General features: G+C 37.8%; 1 protein-coding gene across 3 annotated transcripts in view; it reads right to left on the bottom strand.

The window, feature by feature from the left end:
- The window catches only part of LOC133530946 (homeobox protein araucan-like), a 124,943-nt gene that overhangs the window by 33,592 nt on the left and 71,391 nt on the right, over positions 1–19,960 (bottom strand). For all 3 annotated transcript variants that reach the window (XM_061869173.1, XM_061869033.1, XM_061869100.1), the window contains exon 2: positions 5,840–6,208. In XM_061869173.1, the coding sequence (XP_061725157.1) occupies positions 5,840–6,208 (369 nt within the window). The remainder of the gene's footprint in view (positions 1–5,839; positions 6,209–19,960) is intronic.

The raw sequence follows: 19,960 nt of genomic DNA, 5'->3' as shown, positions 1-19,960 counted from the left end.
AAGATTTTGACTAATTGTTGCTAGATTACATGTAGTTACAGTAAGCGGGTGGCTACCCACTTTGCCTAAAACTTATTACGTTTGACAACATATAACTTTGAAATAGAATCGGAGACGTGAATACATTCGATCTCGTTTAAATGTTATATTTAGCTAAAAAAGATGGAATGGAATGGTGGACTGTAATTAATAACAGGGAGAAATATACCTTCGATAATATTTTAATAATATGTACAATAAACAGAAAATCACATCAACGACACAACCAATCAGTATAAATATGTAACCTGAAGTAATCAAAATGTCAATTTCTTTTTTAAGTCAATTTTGAATTATAATAGGCATATAAAAAAAATAAGCCTGATGCTGCAAAGAGTGTGCAACACTAGTTCTAATCATACAGTAAAACTGTAAATTAGTAATCTGCTAAGATATCTGACTAAACAGACAACTTACCTACCTTGATTTATTTTAACAAAAACACCTGAACGACATACCGCCAGGCGTCCTCTCCATAGCGCGGATTGCTGGGACCTAACTGAAACTCGTTAGGGGTCGGTCTCTTATGGCGCATGCATAAATTCAAAATACTGTTAGATACAACGATGTATAGGCGCCTACCCCAGCTTTAGGCGGCCTACCCGCTTTATGCGGCCTAACCGCTTTAGGCGACCTACCCGCTTTAGGCCTGGTTACCCTACACATAAAGACGGTTCTGGTGCTCGTCGGCTGCCGCTTCTTCTCGCTGCGGTGTGTCGTCTCTCTTTTTTTTTGCGTTGAGTTAATACCGTGAAACGCGTTTTCCCTAGTCAAAACTAGTATTAACAGAAACTAATCTTGAATAGTTAGTGAAAACTAGTGAAAACGCGTTATCACCATTTACATTCTGGTCAACAATTGTATAACAAGGAATATATTTTACAGTACATATGGTGCTACTTTATAGCACTAGTGCGAAAACTAGCATATTATGTTACTGTGTCGAACATTTAAATGGCCATATGTACTGTAAAACGTTGTACGATACATGTGCGAATAGGTAATTCGCAACTCGTGTCGATTTAAAACACTCCCTTCGGTCGTGTTTTAATTTATCGCCACTCGTTTCGAATTTCCTATTTTTCGCACTTGTAACGTAATGTACTATTTTAATACAGTTGCTCAAAAAGTGTTACTTTACGTAGCTGTTTAGCGATCGTAAAGTTGGTTTTTGCGAACTAGTGCTTTTTACTTTTCCAACTTTTTTAAATTTATATCTGACCGTAATCCATACGACCAGACCAAAGAGTTTGGATGTCCAAAAACTTGATGTATTTTTTATTTCGCAAGTACACGTTTATTACGGCCAAAAATATGATTACACGATATAAATGAAATATTTATTTGTTATTGTACAAGTTAAATGTCACATAATACGATATTTCACTAAAAAATGGCTGTATGAATAAAACTATCATTGCCACGTTGGCTGTCGAAAACAGAAAAAATTAAAAAGTAAGATTGGCGGCCACCAGTATTTTCAATTAAAATTTGGTTGTAATTCAAATTAAATTTCAACTGCGAGAGTGTTTTTGTATGAAATGAGTTGCTGTGATAAATTATTGCAATGTAATAAGTCATCGCTGAACATAATGTGTGTATAGTGCTGAATTAAAAATACCATTCAAGTTCAAGTGAAAATTTTAGTCTGTAAGTGTAATACTCTCGTAACCAATATTTGTTATAATGTGATTTTTTCGCAAATATTAAAAAACCTCTCTCGGACTCGTAAATAATGACACACTTTGCACACTTGCATTGAAATATACTATTGTATAATGTAATAAATATCGATGTAATAAATAACTAGTGACTACTCCCCAATACGAGTATTTTGCACACAGCCGAGTTGGTCATCCGTCGCCTCGTCGATCCGGATACAAGGTATTTGTATAGGCAGTTAGGTACTCCAATTGTCTGCAACCTATTGATTGCGTCTACAGCCGTAGACTTTACCTTCGTTAGGCAGGATAAAAAATATTAAGTCATTAGTGACAGTAATTATGAACATAATTTGTTATTAATTGGTGTTTAAAGAACATCGACAAGTTAATATTACGTTTATAAAGTGCGACAAATGAATGTTTTTTTTAGTTAAGCTAATTATATTTTTTCTACAATAGGTATATAACCAGTCAGTATGTATAACTGTGATTTGTTGTGATATAAATAAATAAATAAAAAACTCTTACTGTTCAAAACAATAGGTTCTAAAGCAGCACGCATGAATAAAAAATGTTTTAAAATATCCAAATTCACGTCTGCATCGTATCAATTGAAATGACTCCCAAGGCGCATTAGGCCGTAAACTATCGCTGTGGGGCGGTAACGGTGACTTTATAGCAACTTAAAACAGTAGTCGAAAAGTGACAATAGTAGTAAGTGTATATCGTACGGCGGGTAATTAGGTCGGAGTTAATGCGCGGTGATTAATGAACAAAGCGGGCAACAAGCCGACCACCCACGGGGAGTAGACGGCTTAATAAGACCCTCATTAACACCTTAATGGCTATTCTCAATTCGCCTGATTCCTCTTCAGATTTGTTTATTTTTTCCTTCTCGGTCCAGCCCGTCGCCCGCGCACATCCCGTCTCGCTCCATCGCCCTTCTTTATTGAATTTCTGCTCTCCTTTTTCTAAACTTATTCTCTTTGACTTAAGATTAGTGACTTATTTAAATTGGCATTTTGTTACGTTTTTACAGTCGGCCTGGGCCGTTGCTCGTTTTTTCCCCGCTTATCTAACTTTTAATTTAATCGCGATGTCTAATGAAACGGCCGTGAAACTTTTTTTTCAATTGTCCTTTAGATGAGGACCGTATCTGTTTACTTTAGTTAAGATCTGTGTTAAAAGCACGTCCGGGTAAACGTTTTCGTTTATTCAAATGTATCAAAAGGAAAGTATAATTCTAATGCTTTGATGATACCTCCGCGGGCGAGACCTTGACGTTTTGCATGTTTAATAACGTTGGACGGTTTGTTTCGCAAAATGGTTGAATTGAAACTAATGCCTCACGCGAGACGAATATTTTCACGCCACACTTCATCTTGCAATGATCATACTCGTGTGATTTTGCTCGTGTTGTAGTCGCAGCATCCGAGAATAACTAGTTGAGTTTTCAACATTGCACTTCAACCATGTGTCGGGTAAGATATATGTGGCTTTACTTTCTACGAACATCTGGGATTCCTGTGTATAACGATTCCGACTATTCATACCATTTTATCCAACCAATAGGTAAGTATACCTAACCTAATACTATGTAGTATTCTAATCAGCTAGTTCTCCTTTAAAATCCCTTCCTTCAAATAAATTTGATTAGTACCTAGTTAATATTTAGTACTTATTACATATAGATAGGTCCTAAGTATTTTTGTAGTTACATACCTAGTACATGTTCTCAGCATAGGCACTCAATCGAGATGAGCCTTAAAAGAAAAAAAAAAGAGATATAAACATAAAGGGCAGATGCGCTTTCACGAGTAGCAGTTAATTTGGAATGTCGCCGTCATATGTCTATCAGGCGGTCATAACGCAATATGGGGATGGGGTGCTTCAAGATTTCCGTTCGCAATAAAGCGGGCACATGCCGACGAAAGATATTAAGCTTCCTAACAATTTGCCAGAACTTTATTAAATCGAGATTATACTACTGTTTAGTCCGTATGACACGTTAATTAGGGGCAGATTTACATACACAATTATAGGTAAGTATAAGTGCTTTATATTTCATTTCGTTCGTTTTATTTATATCGATTGATGTTATAAAATTGAGATGCCTTGTAAAGATCTTTATATAGGTTCATGTTTGAGCGTTCGCGCCTAGTCCTATCATATCATTTGATCATTTAATAGAATCGCACTCGAACAAATATTATTCGCCCGGCGGATAACAGCGAGCGCCGACCCGAGCAGCATTATTGGTCGTATCATAAAACTTGATTGTCTCAACCGAAGAAGAAATATTACATTTTAACCGAGGCTGTACCTACAAGGGAATGTTTTAATAAAAAAGCGTTAAAGCCTTTATTATTATTACGGGAAATATCACCGAGTTTTTGCACAGTAAAAGCATATGATGTCGTTTATTAAAACTAGAGTGGAAAACGTGTTAATTTCACTGTGTCGCGCAGTCAGCAACATTGAAACCTCAGATTAAATGCCACCGCACAAACAACCCGCTTTTATTGATTATCAAAAGCGCACAATAGATAAAAGATGGCGCTGGGTGTATTGTTAACGGGTCGCACAGACGGCGCCACCGGAGTCGCGAGCGTACAAAAATGGCAGTTGCATATTTTTTCCACGCGATCGCATATACATCCAATAGAAACTAAACCCTATCCCGAAGATCCTACAGACTATGTTAGCTGAAGCGTCTAGTTAGACATACACAGCCACAAACAGGCACCGTCGTATTTGTGGTAGAGCATCGTCATTGTTCGCTAAATTGTCGCTTGCACGGAACAGGCTCGGCTTGTCGTGAGTTAGGTATGAGCACAGAGCACACAATGACAGTACATACATTTAAACACCTGTTATTAAACATGCATGCAGGGTCACAGTAAACTCGTAGGTAGCTACGGGCTCGTTAAATACAATGACAGATAGAGATCAGAAGCGCGATTTGGGATGCATCCACAATTACCGACACGAGTTGTCAGATGATATTATAATTACCGAGTTGAATGAACTCTTTATTTTACATTTAAGTACAAGTTCTGGAATAATTTCGGGTGATAACATCGTATCTACGCCGCGATCTGCAAAAATCTTAAAGCTACATCATCGCAATATGTAAACCGAGACGAAAAACACTAAACAAAGAAGTGAACTAAAATCTTAAATGGAGCCAAGCGTCATGGTCGGTGAAAACTTCCGTTATGAACGCTACACTGCCAGATTACATGCCACAAAGCTTCCTTTTAGCACTTGACAAAAATTGGATCATGTTTTTTGTTCAATAGGATTTTAAAGGTTTAACAGATTTCACCTATGTCTCGCCCCACCTAATGCCGATCGGATAAAACGCTTTGAATTGATCCCGGTGAAATCTGCAACCAGTTTCTAAGTGATTAAAAAATATTTCGAGTTCCGATTTCCAAGTGCACAATCGATTCCTCGGGCGGCTATAGACCCTTATAGGGATTATGCCCGCCGCATGCGACGACCGCCCATTTGTCCCCCTTGCACCAAACAAGGTGTTAAACTGAACAGTAGCGCAAGCCATTCTTCGCGCAACCACAAATTGGATTCGCTTCGTAACATTCTTCATAATAAAGCGTGTTTGGAATATAATTTATTGACATTCAAAATCTTCAAATGAAAGGGAGAGAACCGAGCGAGTCATTTGACATTTTGAGCATTAAGTTGAGACGTCATATAAAACCTAACTGAGATAAACGTAATTGGTATAATAATGGCGATTTGTTTTTTGGGTTCCGTTGAGTTTTAAATATTAATGTGTCGTGACAGGGCGGCGACGCGAGCTGCGAGGTGTCGGTGGTTTTCTGGCCGGGCGCGTCCGGACCGGTTCTGGTGCTCTCCTCTCGCTCGCCAGAAAAGCCAAACACGTTGTACCGAGAGCGATAAACCCGGCCTCCTATGCGGACAAACTGCAAACGACCTATTCGTAACAATTTGCACAGTATAGGCAGGGAATAACATTCGATGTTAACGCTGCGTCTAGATCCAACTGCGCGCCGAGGCAAACTTGATATGGGGTTTATTAAAGGTTTAGATTTGCCTTATTAAGGTGACTGAAATTAATTCAAGATCTTAATATTGAGATGGCTACATACCAATGGGGAGTAGAATGCGGAGCTGTCGACGCCGATGCTAGGGTAGGGGTTCTGGTCGGTGGAGGGGTACGGCGTGCCGTATACGCCGACGGCGGCGCTGGAGAGCCGTGGGTAGGAGGAGAGCGCGAGGCGGGCGCCGTCGTACTGGCAGGAGCAGACGGTCTGGCCGGAGACAGGGTCGGTGATGATGGGTCGCGGCGTATCGCAACAGGAGGCCGCGGGGGTGCTGGCGTGGCTACCGGCGCCCGGTGAGAGCGCGCCGCCGGCCACGGCGGAGCCGCCGGGCGACAGCGGAGGCGCCGAGTTGGAGCCCCCGTCCGGCGACGTGGCCGCACCGCCCGCGCCCGCCCCGCTGCTGCCCACGAGCAACTGGAATCAAACATAATTTACTCTTACTTTATTTCCAAAAAAAAATCTGGAAACCGATGGTTGCTCCTTAAGTATGAGTTTCTTAAACAAAAAGGTAAAATTCTAATCCTTATAATTTTGTCATCTGTCATTTTAATTAGTTACTTTAAACTTATATCAAAGAATGCGGTTTTGTTTTCATATTCTATCAAACTCTATGGAAGGAGGAAACCTTCTAGTTATTATGCGTAATCCGACACGCACCTAGTTGATTTTTTATTTCATAGTTTGATATCGCCATAGCAATTTTCTCTGATAAATATGGAAATGATACTTATATGTACCTATACAAGTTCGTACTCCTAGTGCATATAACGAGCTTTGGTTAAAGACTAGGTAGCTAGAATGTTTTGTATTATAATTAATAAGTATTTTATATAAATGTAAATTGTGGTATAGGTACATTATTTAGAAGAATATTTTGCGGCAGTGGTAAATATTTCGGTTCAAAGTGTTATTGACGCCCACGTGCGATTGTCACCTCATGTTTAGAGGCGCGCTGGTGACTGAAATAATGTTATTTTATGAGCAGAAAACACTGAAATACTGCATGAGGTAGGATGTTCTACGAGTAGATCGTTTCCTGGTAGAGAAACGTGCCCCATTAAATTAATAGGACAAAGTTACATTTTCCAGTAATACTTTCATTTATCTGGAGTGCAAGATTGAGTTTTTTTTTTGTTATGGGTTGAAAGTCTCAACATTTAATTGCCTAGACCCGATTGTCAGTTGACTGTCCGGGTGACTTTGAATTTGTATCGATACGCCAGTATCATCTTTTGCTAATCGATGCTTTTCCTGAAAAGGCACATCCTATAATTCAGGAAATCACGTTGATCGTATCGACTACGTATGTTTGTAGGGTATGTGCCTTTTTCTAGGTAAATAACTACTTAATTAATTACCAATAAACTACTTGTTTGTACTTTGTATGGCCCATAATTATGTATTGTGGGAATTCAGTCGTAGGCGAGGCGACTATAAATGTCACCACGTCACATAAGCTATAAATAGGTAGGTAAGGAAAGTACCTAATTATATTAACTGATGTCCCAGCATACAAAACACACACTTACCCCGTTTAAATACAAATCTCGGTCGGCAAAAGATTAAAGGCCGAGAGCTCTAGAGAACGTCAACAGATTTTGGTCAATAGAGCGAGCTTGACTCAGAAATAATAGCATAAGATACTATGCACACATTGGACCCCACTTCAACCACTAACATGAGGGCCTCCAGCTTGTTTTCTTTAAACAGAGCGAGAAGACTTTAAAGGGCATTTTGTTTTGTACAGAAAGCGTCAATATCTTAGTTGAGGAGGTCAATATCTGAATAGGTTAGGTTCTGGACGTCTTTTTACCAAATTTACAGTGCACTATTATTCATTTTTTTATGGTACAGGAGGCAAACGAGCAGACGGATCACCTGATGGTAAGCGATTACCGCCGCCCATGGACACCTGCAACACCAGAGGGGTTGCAAGTGCGTTGCCGGCCTTTAAGATGGGAGTACGCTCTTTTCTTGAAGGTATTTTATTATGGTGTATTTGGCGTTCTAAGCAATGTTTTTTTTTTAGATTTTATACTTCAGATTTTGTGCTTATTGTTATATTTTTACAGACCTTAGATCTAATTGCTATTATCGTCATTATAGTTTTATGTTGATTAACTATGTATATGTTTTTATGTAAAGTATGGCACAGATATTGGAGACCTGTAAGTAACCTGTTTCTATGGTGTCAGTACCTCAGTACTAGTGTGAGCTATTTTGAGCAAATCTGTGTTTTTTGCCGAGATAACAACTATGTCGCCTAACCGCAAACGTTTAAAAAATTATACCAATCATAATTACTAAGTTTGCTCAAGTTTGACATATAGGTATGTAAGTACGTCATCATGACTTTAGCATAGTTTTATTTGCTGGTGTCTTCTTCTGGAGTCGACCCTTAAACCAGCCAATTACCACCCAGCACATGTAAGTTTGTCAAAGCGGGTAACCCGAGCTTGCGCAGCGACGCGCATCATTCGACGCGAGGCTACGATTACAAAGACCCGGCCCCGTTTGTGTAAACATCGCTATCGCATCGCGTGCGTTCCTGTAATTAGTTATATCCAACGATAACGTGTTCACTATGTGTCATTATAGCCGCGACACTGATATTTACAACTATACAAGTCTAATCGGCATATCTGCCGCTCCCCACCCCCCTGGACGAGTCAGAACCGAGCGAGGGCCAACTAGGAGCAGCCTTGTTAGTGTTTAGGTATCGCACTACCAATCGAAACCGACCTTTATCACGACCACCGAAACACCACGGAAAATGTATGTTTCATGTAGTGTGAAATCAGATTCTGTCCGCCTATCGTGGGCTAGATATCGCGTTCCAACATTATTATTAATACATGATTGTCTTTGTTTGAAACCCCCGCTATCTGTGTGACACTGTCAATTTGCCGAGGTACGTCTAGCTATTGAAAAGCTTTGTCGGAACCATTACAACGCTATCAGTACCTGTATATGCACTTATACATGTTTGGTACGCTAATGACATGTGATACAGTACGATGGTACTTAGGTTAACTATAGGAAAGCAAAAAATGTTGTTTTAACTTTTTACCAGGCATTCACATTAATGCTGTCTTAAGCTATGTGAGAAAATGTTCTTTACACTCAACTGCGTTAAGCGATTAAACGTCAGATAACGTAGATTATGACACGCGATGTCTAGCTTACAAACATATTTTATAATGAAAACTATACATTTTATCGAATAGCAACTGATCGCAAGCACCACTGCGCAATAATATCTATTAAAGGGCAATCAAACTGAGAGGAAATCTATAACAATAACAAAGCATCTGTAACCAACAGTGCTGAGGGTTGATCAAATCAAATATAAGCGATATTATATCAATGTGTACCAAGGGGCGCTCGCTCCGCCGCCTAGGTCAACAAAACTTCTAATAAAAACTACTTGGACGTAAAGCTATCCCAGTTAGATGACAGTGCAAACACTTCGTAACGAATCCTGCGATTTCTATTGCCCTTAAATTAAAAAAAAGCTTTAGTAATTCAGACCAATCTGTCAAATGAAGAGTGTTCAGCAAAGAGAGGGGCTCTTCGTGAGGATTAATAATGTTTTATGCGGGAGGATAGTTTGAAATGGGGTTGGTGAAGATATTTCTGTTGGAAAAGTGAGTGTCAGCTTTTGTCCCTGCAGAGTTTTGGGGGCTTTAATCAACGCAAGGCGAAGCACTTTGTCATGTGGACAGGAAAGGGCAGATTTTGTTTGCTCGGTGATAACGTGCTCATAAGTTTGGATCGGTAGACGTATTTCGAAAAAAAAGAAAAGGTAACTATTGAGAAAAACATGGTAGCTTCTCGTGAAACCTATTCGTGTACTGACTGTAACTTTTTATACCACGACGGTGGCAAACAAGCATACGGCCCGCCTGATTAATTATTGATTAAGTATATTTATTTGACTGATGACCTAATATTGCTAATGCTTGCTGATGACCTAATATTGCTTGATATGCGTCATCGGGTGAAGAGTTGCAGGAGATGATAACTAGAATGTATGGATCTTTTGAAAGGAAAGGAATGAAAATATATGTAAGCAAGGCAAAAGTAATGGTATTTGAAAAGGGTGATAATGTGAAGGGACAAACTGTGATATTTTGATTGGTCCAGGAAGAGTGGAACAAGTAAAAGAGTTTGTGTATCTGGGAACCTTGTTCACTAGGGACAGTAAGCATAATAAAGACATTGAAAGGAGAGTGAATGCTGGACATCGTGTGAATGGGGCACTTAATGCTTTTATGAGCATGCAAAAAGCAAGGTTGGCTGTTCATAGAAGGGTGTTGGTGCCTACACTTATGTATGGTATCGCTACCATACATAAGTGTAGACACCAACACCCTAAGTTGAGTATAGCAGAAGAGGCATCAGAACCAAGTGAATGTAGTGGAAATGAGAGCGTTGAGAAGTGTGTGTGGTGTGAGATTACAAGATTAGGAACAGTGTGAAAAGGGAAAAGTGTGGACTGAACGAAGATGTAGTGTCAAAAATTGAGATGTACACGTGGAAAGAATGAGTGAAAGAAGGCTAATAAAGAGAGTGTATAAGAGAGAAGTAGAAGAGGGAGCTAGAAGGGGTTGACCGCGGCGGACTTTCTCTGATAAAATCGAGGAAATCCTGAAGAAAGGCCAGGTCAAGAGCACCCTAAACCGGCGAGCGTGTATGAGGAATGTTATGAAAGTGAAGGAAGCGAAAGAGGTACGAGTATGTCAGGATCGTAGAAAGTGGAAATCCGTGGTCTCTGCCGACCCCTCTGGTGAATACGCTTGATTTTATGTATGTATTAGACTGTTGGGTAAGTTTCTTGAAGTTTTATATACATTAACAAGCTAAATTTACTTTTGTAAGGCAACGTTTAAAAATAAGTATCGCAGTATCATCACCTCTGGCAACTATGACTCTTTACTGGCATCCACTCGAAATTTACGGTCGGAATATGCAAATTTTCATACAATATAATATGTCTTCTTACATTTATTCGGGACAGTTAAGCGACAATAAAATGAATGCTTTGGATTATAAAAATAGAATGCGCAGGTACATACCGATAACGGTTAAATTTGTCAAATAAGTTATCCGATACAATACGAAAACTTTTGTAGGTATAAATGAATGTTTTTTCATTTTAGAATCGAATATTTATTATCATAATGCTTAGAAACGTACCAAATTTAATTTTTATTCTACCTACAACAATAAATTGCAAGAACAGGTTGACACAGTATATCAATATCAATTCTCCATAACGTCCTTTAAAATTTAATGGAATCCATCAACATTGTAGAACGTTCATAGCTCAATAACTATAGGGATAGTAAAGTATCACTTGCCGAAGCCGAAGCTACGAGCTGTTTTCTTTGCACAGCCAGTGCCGAGGGCGTGGTCTCATTTGGTATTCGTCTAGTAGGTAAATCTTTCGAATTGGAAGGCTCGCTACATCACAGGTACAGTCTGTACGCTTTCAGTCCGCTATCAATATTTGATGAGTTTCGGACAACGGCCGCCGTCCCCTTGCCTAACTCCCCGTCCACTGTCATAGTCCGATCTATAGACAGCTACATTTCAGTCTAAATCAAACCATCAATTTTATATTGCGAGCTATTTTTATTCTTTCTTATTTTAAAATCGCATTTTGAAACAATCAAGAAATCCCGGAATTCTGATTCTTATTAGATAGGCATTATCAGTGCCAGAGTAATTGCCAATTTAATAGTGTGAGTAAAAAAATACTCGCAAACGTGCATAAAAACTTGGAGATCGTAATTGAAAAACATTAGCTACCTGTAATTTGGTATCCGCATTTGAATATAAAGCCCGTTTCAGAGTCGAAATGCGCCATCATAAAACCGACCAGCGGACAGTAAAGGCGTAGTAATGTGTTTATTTTAAAAGCACAGTTAAAGGCATAAAGATGATCTCATAATTTCCATTGCATTAGCAAAGGCATTATCCCGGCTCGAAAACCGGCCGCTCCAATTTCGCTTCCAACGGGATATGTTAAAGAGGACATTATAATAATTAGATTGTTATCAGATGTTATTATATGAATTTTCCTAAATTATAAGAGGGAACGAGATAAGTCGATGATATCGTGACGACGGTAGGCATAGATTACGGAGCCGCCGCGGGCAGGTAATCGGGCGCACAAATTTTGGTCCTTTAGAGAGGCACGCCATACAAATCGATAACCGATCATTATAATGATTGGGCAGTAAACGCCATCCTTGCTCTCTTTTGCTTTGACGAACGGGAGTCGTGTATTAATTTGGTCGAGCCGAGGCGGCAACTCACTTGCTTATTTAACTTCAATTATGCGGAACATGGCCCTTATGTCGGGTTTTTCTAACATATTGTTTCACGCCATTTCTTCACGTCACATCAAATGTTAATTAATGCTAATCTGCTATTAAAAACTTGTAAAGTACCTAGGTAAAAACTTATAAAGTGCCCTAAGTATATTTGTATGCCGCATTCAGAATAAGTGCACTGCAATAACTTATTTGTACCCAAATATCATTCAATTAGTTGTCTTGTTATCATCGAGATCTTATAGAATTAGAGCGTTCAAAATTAGTTATTGCACTTATCTTTAGTACGGTAGATGTAAAAAATTGCAATAGAATTCATATAAAGAGTATGGATATGGAATTAATATTCAAATTTAAATAAAATCGACTCGTGTTGACATTTAAACACGACAATGCTACCTTAATAAACAATAATCTTAAAAATAAAGTAATTCAGACTTCATAAATGATAAAAAAATATGACTCCGTTTTATATGCGCTAGCAACTGATACTTTTTAAGTCAGTGCCAAGCCAAATATTAAAAACGTCAACACGCCGTCAAACCGAATTCCAACCCTGGTGTAATTTGATAAGAAATAAAGAACCAGTATTGTAATCATTTGGATTTGCACAGACTTCGAACGAATCAGTTGCTAGCGCATATAAAACGGGATGATATTTTATTTTATCCTTTTCGATATCGGTTTTACTTTTTTTTTAAGATTATTTTTATTTTTACATTTTAAATTATTCTTACGAGTGATGCGCAAGACTCGTTCCTATCTGGCCAAACAGTTATGCCACTAAACATTTGTGCGCTTTGGGTACGTTTCTAGTTTCAATGTCTGGATCTGAGGCCATCAAGATTTGAGGAGTTGGACCTCATGGAACCCATCATCAGAACTATATAGACCTTAACACAGATGTTCCTTAAGAGCTTACTTGCTTAACAAACATAACAAAGAGGTCACGTCGCCAAAAGTGAAATATGCGTTGTTAAAGAGTTTCGTTCTGGTCATCATCAGCAGTTCAACTTCATCAAATGGCAATGTTTTGGATGAAAATACTTGGTTCGTTGGTGAAAATACTAAAATTGGTTTATGAATGCCTATAAGATTTGAGGATTTCCCTGGTTTCCATCATCAGAACTGGGCTTTGACACCCGAAACTTTAACCCGAAACAAAAAAATAAATTCCCAAATCGGTTCATAAATGACGGAGTTCTGAGGTAACAAACATAAAAAACGATTGAATTGATAACCTCCTCCTTTTTTCAAGACGTTTAAAAATAGTTAAAAAGCTTGGACTACAACTACGGGAAAATGTGGCGACCCCTGGTCCGGTGTAAACTTAAGCTCACGGTTGTTTTATGCGATAAACGCAGCCTTAAGCGCGATGCGTTTTCCGCACACCCGTTTTACACCAGATAATATAATGATCATACATTGTTATACGCGGTAGATGAAAAATGTTGAAAATGAAAATGAAAATGTTTTATTTGTTAATGATACAGGGTTCAATTGTAAAGGTTGGAGTCTTCTAGTAAGTATAAAATACCTGTGACAGAAGACCCCGCTCTTCCATAACAACACGTGTAGAATTGAATTAACAAATAATATAAACAAACAAGCAGTTTTGCTGAGTAAAAAGAACAAATATAACAATCTTGATATTTATAATATCAATACATTGAATTTTACTAATACATTTAACTTTGAGTAAATTGTAATCTAATGTGATACAAATTTCCTAAACTGTGTGTGTGTGTGTGTGTGTGCGTGTGCGTGTGCGTGTGTGTGCGTGTGCGTGCGTGTGTGTGTGCGTGTGCGTGTATGTGTGTGTATATGTTATGTATGTATATGCTAGTTGGTCTATTCTCTATTTGTTGTGTATATTATAATATGAGAGTCTCCACTTCATCATAGCTTTGTAATTTTAACCATTCTGTCACAACTTTTTTACATTTAAATAAGTGCAAACGATAGATATCAATTTTATTATTAATTTTATTATACAGATGAGCTGAGACTCTACTATACTGAATCTTGGCAAATCGTGACTTAGTCGGGGGTATCGGTGCAACATTTTGCTTACGTCTTCCTATACTTATGAGATTGGTTTGGATTGGATATGGTAAGGACTTATGTAATTTTAAAATTGATTGCAAGACAAATAGTTTTCTAATTGAAAGTAGTTCGGAAAATTTGTAAAGCTCTTCAGTTGGATATCTATAAGGTTTAAAATACATTAACTTAATTAAACTTCTCTGTCCTCTCTCTACTTCGAGAAATTTCGTTTTGGCTGCCCCACCCCAAACTGTAATACAGTAGCACATTACAGATTGGGCTAGAGCAGTATAAAGTTGATTAAGTAATGGCTTTGAAGCTACATGTCGAAGAGTTTTAAAAATCCAGTTAAGTTTCCTAATCCTATTATTTACGTATTCAATATGTGAGTACCATGAAAGGCGTTGGTCAATTAGAATGCCAAGGTATTTAGTAGAGCTAACTTTTTCTATTTGCGTGCAATTACAATCGTTGGTGTTAATAAGATCACACGTATGTATTTTTAGAGTGTGATTATCAGATGGCTGAGTAATTATGGTTTTTGTAAAACAGGTATAAGTTGTTTTAGATGTGTTTAGCGTTAAAAGATTACATTTTAGCCAATTACTTATTTTGCTTAAACCAATTTCGGCGCTATTGTAGACTCTATCCCAAGTCTTCCCGTTAAACACTACAACCGTGTCATCTGCATATGAAAACACTTGTCCATCTTTTACAAGCAGGTTGGTCAGATCATTTATGTAAATCAAGAATAACGTCGGCCCCAGTACACTGCCTTGAGGTAGATGCAGCGGTAAGCGCATTGTCATTTTTCCTACATTCCGTTGACGCATGCGTTCAACGCTGCGTTTATCGCATAAAACAACCGGGTGCTTTAGTGCATCTAGCAGTGTCGCTTGAAAATTGGCAACGCCAGATTTTCGTTGACGGTTTCAGCTTCAACGAAACGCAACGTTAACGTTGATTTCGTAAACTTAAATTAGGGGTGCAAATGTTGACTTCTTTATATTAGTTGATTTAAGCGCACTGCCTCCGTCTCGTTTTCTCTTAGCAACAAACTAATAGTCAAGAAAGAAGAGTTGGATTTTCTGCCATCACTTTAATGTCATGTTCAACCGAAAATTGATTTGATTTTTTTTCGGTGTTACAGTTAAATAACTATGCATTTTACAATGGTGATTGTTTTTATTCATGTAATTTTTATTCCTAATCGGTTTCGAGTTATGGAATTTCTAATAGCAAAAAATATTAAAATAATACCTGATTTGAATTGCCGATTTCGCTGTAAACAAAATTGTCAAACATGTGACGTCACCTAGGGGAGAGGGGTTTACCAAATGTGACCAGTAGGGCTAAGATGGTCGGCTCTTTATCATTTGTCACCATGCCTGTCACGTCACGTTCAAGGGAACCCTGCTGCCACTGCTGGTGTAACAAGGAGGGGGTGATTAGGTGTTTGTAGAAACTTTTGTTTAGATTTACGGTAAGATTCGAATTTAAAATACCTATGTCAAATATAACGTCTAGATACGATATGGATCGGATATGTTAGGGTCAAAAGTAACGTTTTTGTTTTAAGTAAGGTCAAAAGGACGTTTTTATTTAAGGTGCACTGGATTCAGCCGCCAGTTTTTGTAAAATCGATACCTTGCGCTCTTTTATTTAGTTCATAATACGATTACCGAAAAATATAAATAACAATCTTGAGGCTTTTCTTTAGTATCTTCATCGATTCGAACCATTGACGTAATTATACTTAAATCAATGATTCGAACACGCCATTAAAAAAATTAAACTATTTTTGCACAAAAACTTTATATTTTTCGTTTATTTTAAGTTGCTTCTAAAATGCGGTATTTTATTTTTTTATGAACTCGTGGATTACTGTCCGTTTAGTGGTCATGCTCAGCGAGCTGTGTTCGGGGAAGGACTAGAGGGCCTAGGGCGAACCACGTTCGACGTGTTACCACTTTGTCGCACTTGTAAATTCGTACGTAAGTGTGACAGAAAGGCAACATATCGAACGTGGTTTGCAGTTGGCCATCTGAAGTTATGTTGATCAAAATTCAGATAACCTTCAATACCTACGCGTAAACGGTAGCGAAGGCATCATTTCCAAAAAAGGTGTTTCTGCGTTTATCAAGCTTTATTGACTCTTGTAATTAACTGTATAAGAAATGTTTAATTTTTTACAGCAATTCTTCCACCATTAAACAAGTGTTAATGCATCAAGATCATTCTTGAATACACAAAGGGAGGTTCCATCGTCAGGTTTCCGCCGGCGTTATTACACCTATCATAAATATAAATCCTTGTCGTCTTCAGGAACCCACATCCAAACCAAATAGGACTTCAACGAAACCGGCGCATATGACGTTCTTACCATCCCTTTAATGTAAATAAGGCATTTCGTGACATAAGCGCCACATTAAATAAGATATGTTTTAGTTTAGACGCATCAGATGGTACTACGTTAACAGAGTAATAAAAGACAGCGACACCACTAGAAACAAATCCAAGTTCGTTTATAGCGTCGTGAATTTGCAGTTTTCGATCTGCGTGAACCATTTAAGCACTAGGCTGAAGCTATAAATGATTGAGTATATTTACTATTGACCATAGATGTAAGTTTTTTTAATACAACGTCGGTGGCATACAAGCATACGGTCCGCCTGATGGTAAGCAGTCTCCATAGCCTATGTACGCCTGCCCAGAGAAGTTAAATGCGCGTTGCTGACCCTAATACTCCGCACCCTCATTGAGCTCTGGCAACCTTACTCACCGGCAGGAAGACAACACAGGGTCTAGTTAAATGCCCTTTTACTTGAAAATGATAAGCAGGCTTCGGAGTATTTTTAGCATGGTAAGCCTAAAGTGAGCTATGGAGTCGTTGTTAACATTAATAAAATGAAAGTCATTCTAATATTCCTCATTGATTAATTTCGTCCGGATCGTTTTAAAATATTCTGACTACTAATATGTAAAACTGTTTACATATATGTGATTAAATTTAACATTACAAAAATATAATCACTATCCAAGAAAAGAAGCCATCGGAATAGCAAACGATCAAACCGCATTGCTGGATATGGACATGCCAAACGAGCTTAGTTTGATTAAAGATAATTATCAAGTCATTGTTGAATAAATTACAAAATTACAGTGCGCTAGTATTCCAATAAAGCGTTTTTAAATAAAAGACAACATTACATAATTTTTTAACATGTTTTGGCCCTGACACAATCAAAGATAAATTAGAAAAAGTTCTGGAAAGGAACCCGGATATTAACGAAATACGAATTATGGCAAGCTAACAACAATTTGAGGATGTTCTAAAACATGTTACTTTAACTTCAGTCGATGTAGAAAGATCTTTTTCGAGCTATAAGTGGATTTTTAACCAACATAAAACATGTTTCACTCCAGAGAACATGGAAAAAGTGTCAATTATTGACACATTTTACAACTGGACTGATGAAATGAACAACGTACACGTCATACAACGTGAACCTTATGAAGAACTCATTCCTATGCTACGTATTCTATGGATATTGATTGTTCTATAGATTTATTGTAGTACCTGGTGGTGTATTTTTTATAGTTATTATTAATTTTATTAATTAAATTAATGAGGATGAGTATGAGTATTACTTTAATTTTAAAGTTTACAACGACTCCATAACTCACTTTAGTCTTACCGTGCTAAAATACTCCGAAGCCTGATGATAAGTACTAAAAGTATCCGGCAGTATATCAAAAGTAGGTTTTTCACACAATCATTATTGAATTAAACGTGTCCTAAATTTCTCGCCAAGTCACGAAATTTCCTATATTTTTTTAAGCACATGCTAATTAATTTAATAGACCTCCCCCCCCCCCTCCCCCTCTCGTTGCACAATGTACTAACTCTGTTCTGCTTAGCGTGGTAAATAAGGTGACAGGGCCGCGTCAAGGCTGCAACAGTAATGCAGTTGCAGTTGCTATCTAAACGTCATCTTTAGTATTGTATATACCCTTAACACCTTGTAGAACTGTTTTTGGTTCGATTTTGAACTGTATTGCTTCAGGCTTTCACAGATTTTTTTGACAAAAAGAAAGTGTGAGTACTTCAGTCCTTGTGCTCGAAACACAGGATTGTCTCGCATCACGGCCCACGCCGAAGCGACGCCGACGTGGCTCTGCGTAGCGTCAGCAGAAATAAATTGACCCCAGTTGATAACCGATATGACCAAATAGAGAGTCTGCTGAAGGCTGTTCCAAGGACCGACTGAAGCGGCGGGGCCACATTCATCCACACCCTATCCTTATGTATAAAGAATGTTGAGGATGACGAAATACAAAATCCTATATAAATTCAATATGAAAATGCTCGGAATACATTTTTTTTTACATTATTATAGTTACGAATCCAATGGTTGGATTTGTTTACATTAAGAAGAACCAATTTAACTTCCATCTACTCACAAACTAAACTTACAACATAACGAAACTTACTAATCATACTAAATATACAAATCAATTTATTTTATAAAAACCTTAATTTTAGATTTGTGTTTTTTTAAGTAGTCACACTACAATATATAAATTATAAACTGAAATAGGTTTGATTCTCGCCTCGGCCACCGGTAGACTTGGTCACTTTTTCTTTAGTGTATAATACCTATGTCAGTTTGAGACTTATCATTTCTTGCCACTGAATCTATTTATTTAATAATAATAAATTAATTTATTTCTGATACATCAAATACATGTGATCCATAAAAAAACAATAAATTATTAACAAAATCAGGAAAAAAAATAGAAATACATTAAAATTAGAATCAATAACAAATGAAATTAGAAATTAAAACTAAAAAAATCCAGTTAGACGCCCTGTGTAGCTTATCCCAATGAAGCTGGAAGGGCCGTCTAGGTGCTCTGCCACCGTCTGAAGGAGAATTTAAGGTAAAGTTTAAGTCCTCATATAATTAACTACTCCTGGTTCTCCGTTTCTGTTTTCGTAATTACTCTTATTATTTTTTTGCTGGGTTTTATATTCAGACTTTTTTGTAGTTTTCATTTTCAAATGGCAACTTTCTAGCACTAACGACCACAGAGCAAAACCGCGGACGCACAGACAGACGGATATATCGAAACTATAACTATTTTGACTACGGAACCCTTAAAATGTACCTTAAATAATTCTTGAGCTTGCGCCATTCAATGCCACCATCATTTATTTTAATTTTAGTCGTTAGAGCAATCTTTACTTTCCTAAACTTCTCTTTGACAATCAGACTTTTTTCTTTACCATCATACAAGTTATTTTTGACCTATCTCTAGTTATTTTTATACCTCCTCTTTTTGAGTCTCAATCAGTTATGTTTTGTAGAGTCCTGTTTATTATTTGCTGTTATTGTCAAAGGCTTATATGTTTTACTTCTAACGTGAAAGTCCCTGTGGCACGGGCACCGAACTTTAAAAATGAATAAGCGAGCCATGCAAGTAATCTTGAAGTATAGAAGCACGAATTTCACCGTTTTGTAATGTTGGGTGTTAATGATCCGTTCGCATTGCCGACCGTACTTCAGACGTTTGCGTGCTAGACGGAACACGGAGAGATGCGAGCCGAGCTGATCGATCCTAACCGGGAATGGGGTATTCAGAAACTAAAACTCAGTAGGAATATAATATATGAACTACTAAGTCAATAGGTGTATGTGAATATCTCTGCGTCGCGCTCGCATTCATAAGTTTTCGATTATTTATAGGTATGTACCTTTTTTTTTATACCACGACA

This window comes from Cydia pomonella, chromosome 1 (assembly GCF_033807575.1).
Source record: "Cydia pomonella isolate Wapato2018A chromosome 1, ilCydPomo1, whole genome shotgun sequence".
Classification (NCBI taxonomy): domain Eukaryota; kingdom Metazoa; phylum Arthropoda; class Insecta; order Lepidoptera; family Tortricidae; genus Cydia; species Cydia pomonella.
This window is presented reverse-complemented; position numbering and strand designations above follow the sequence as displayed.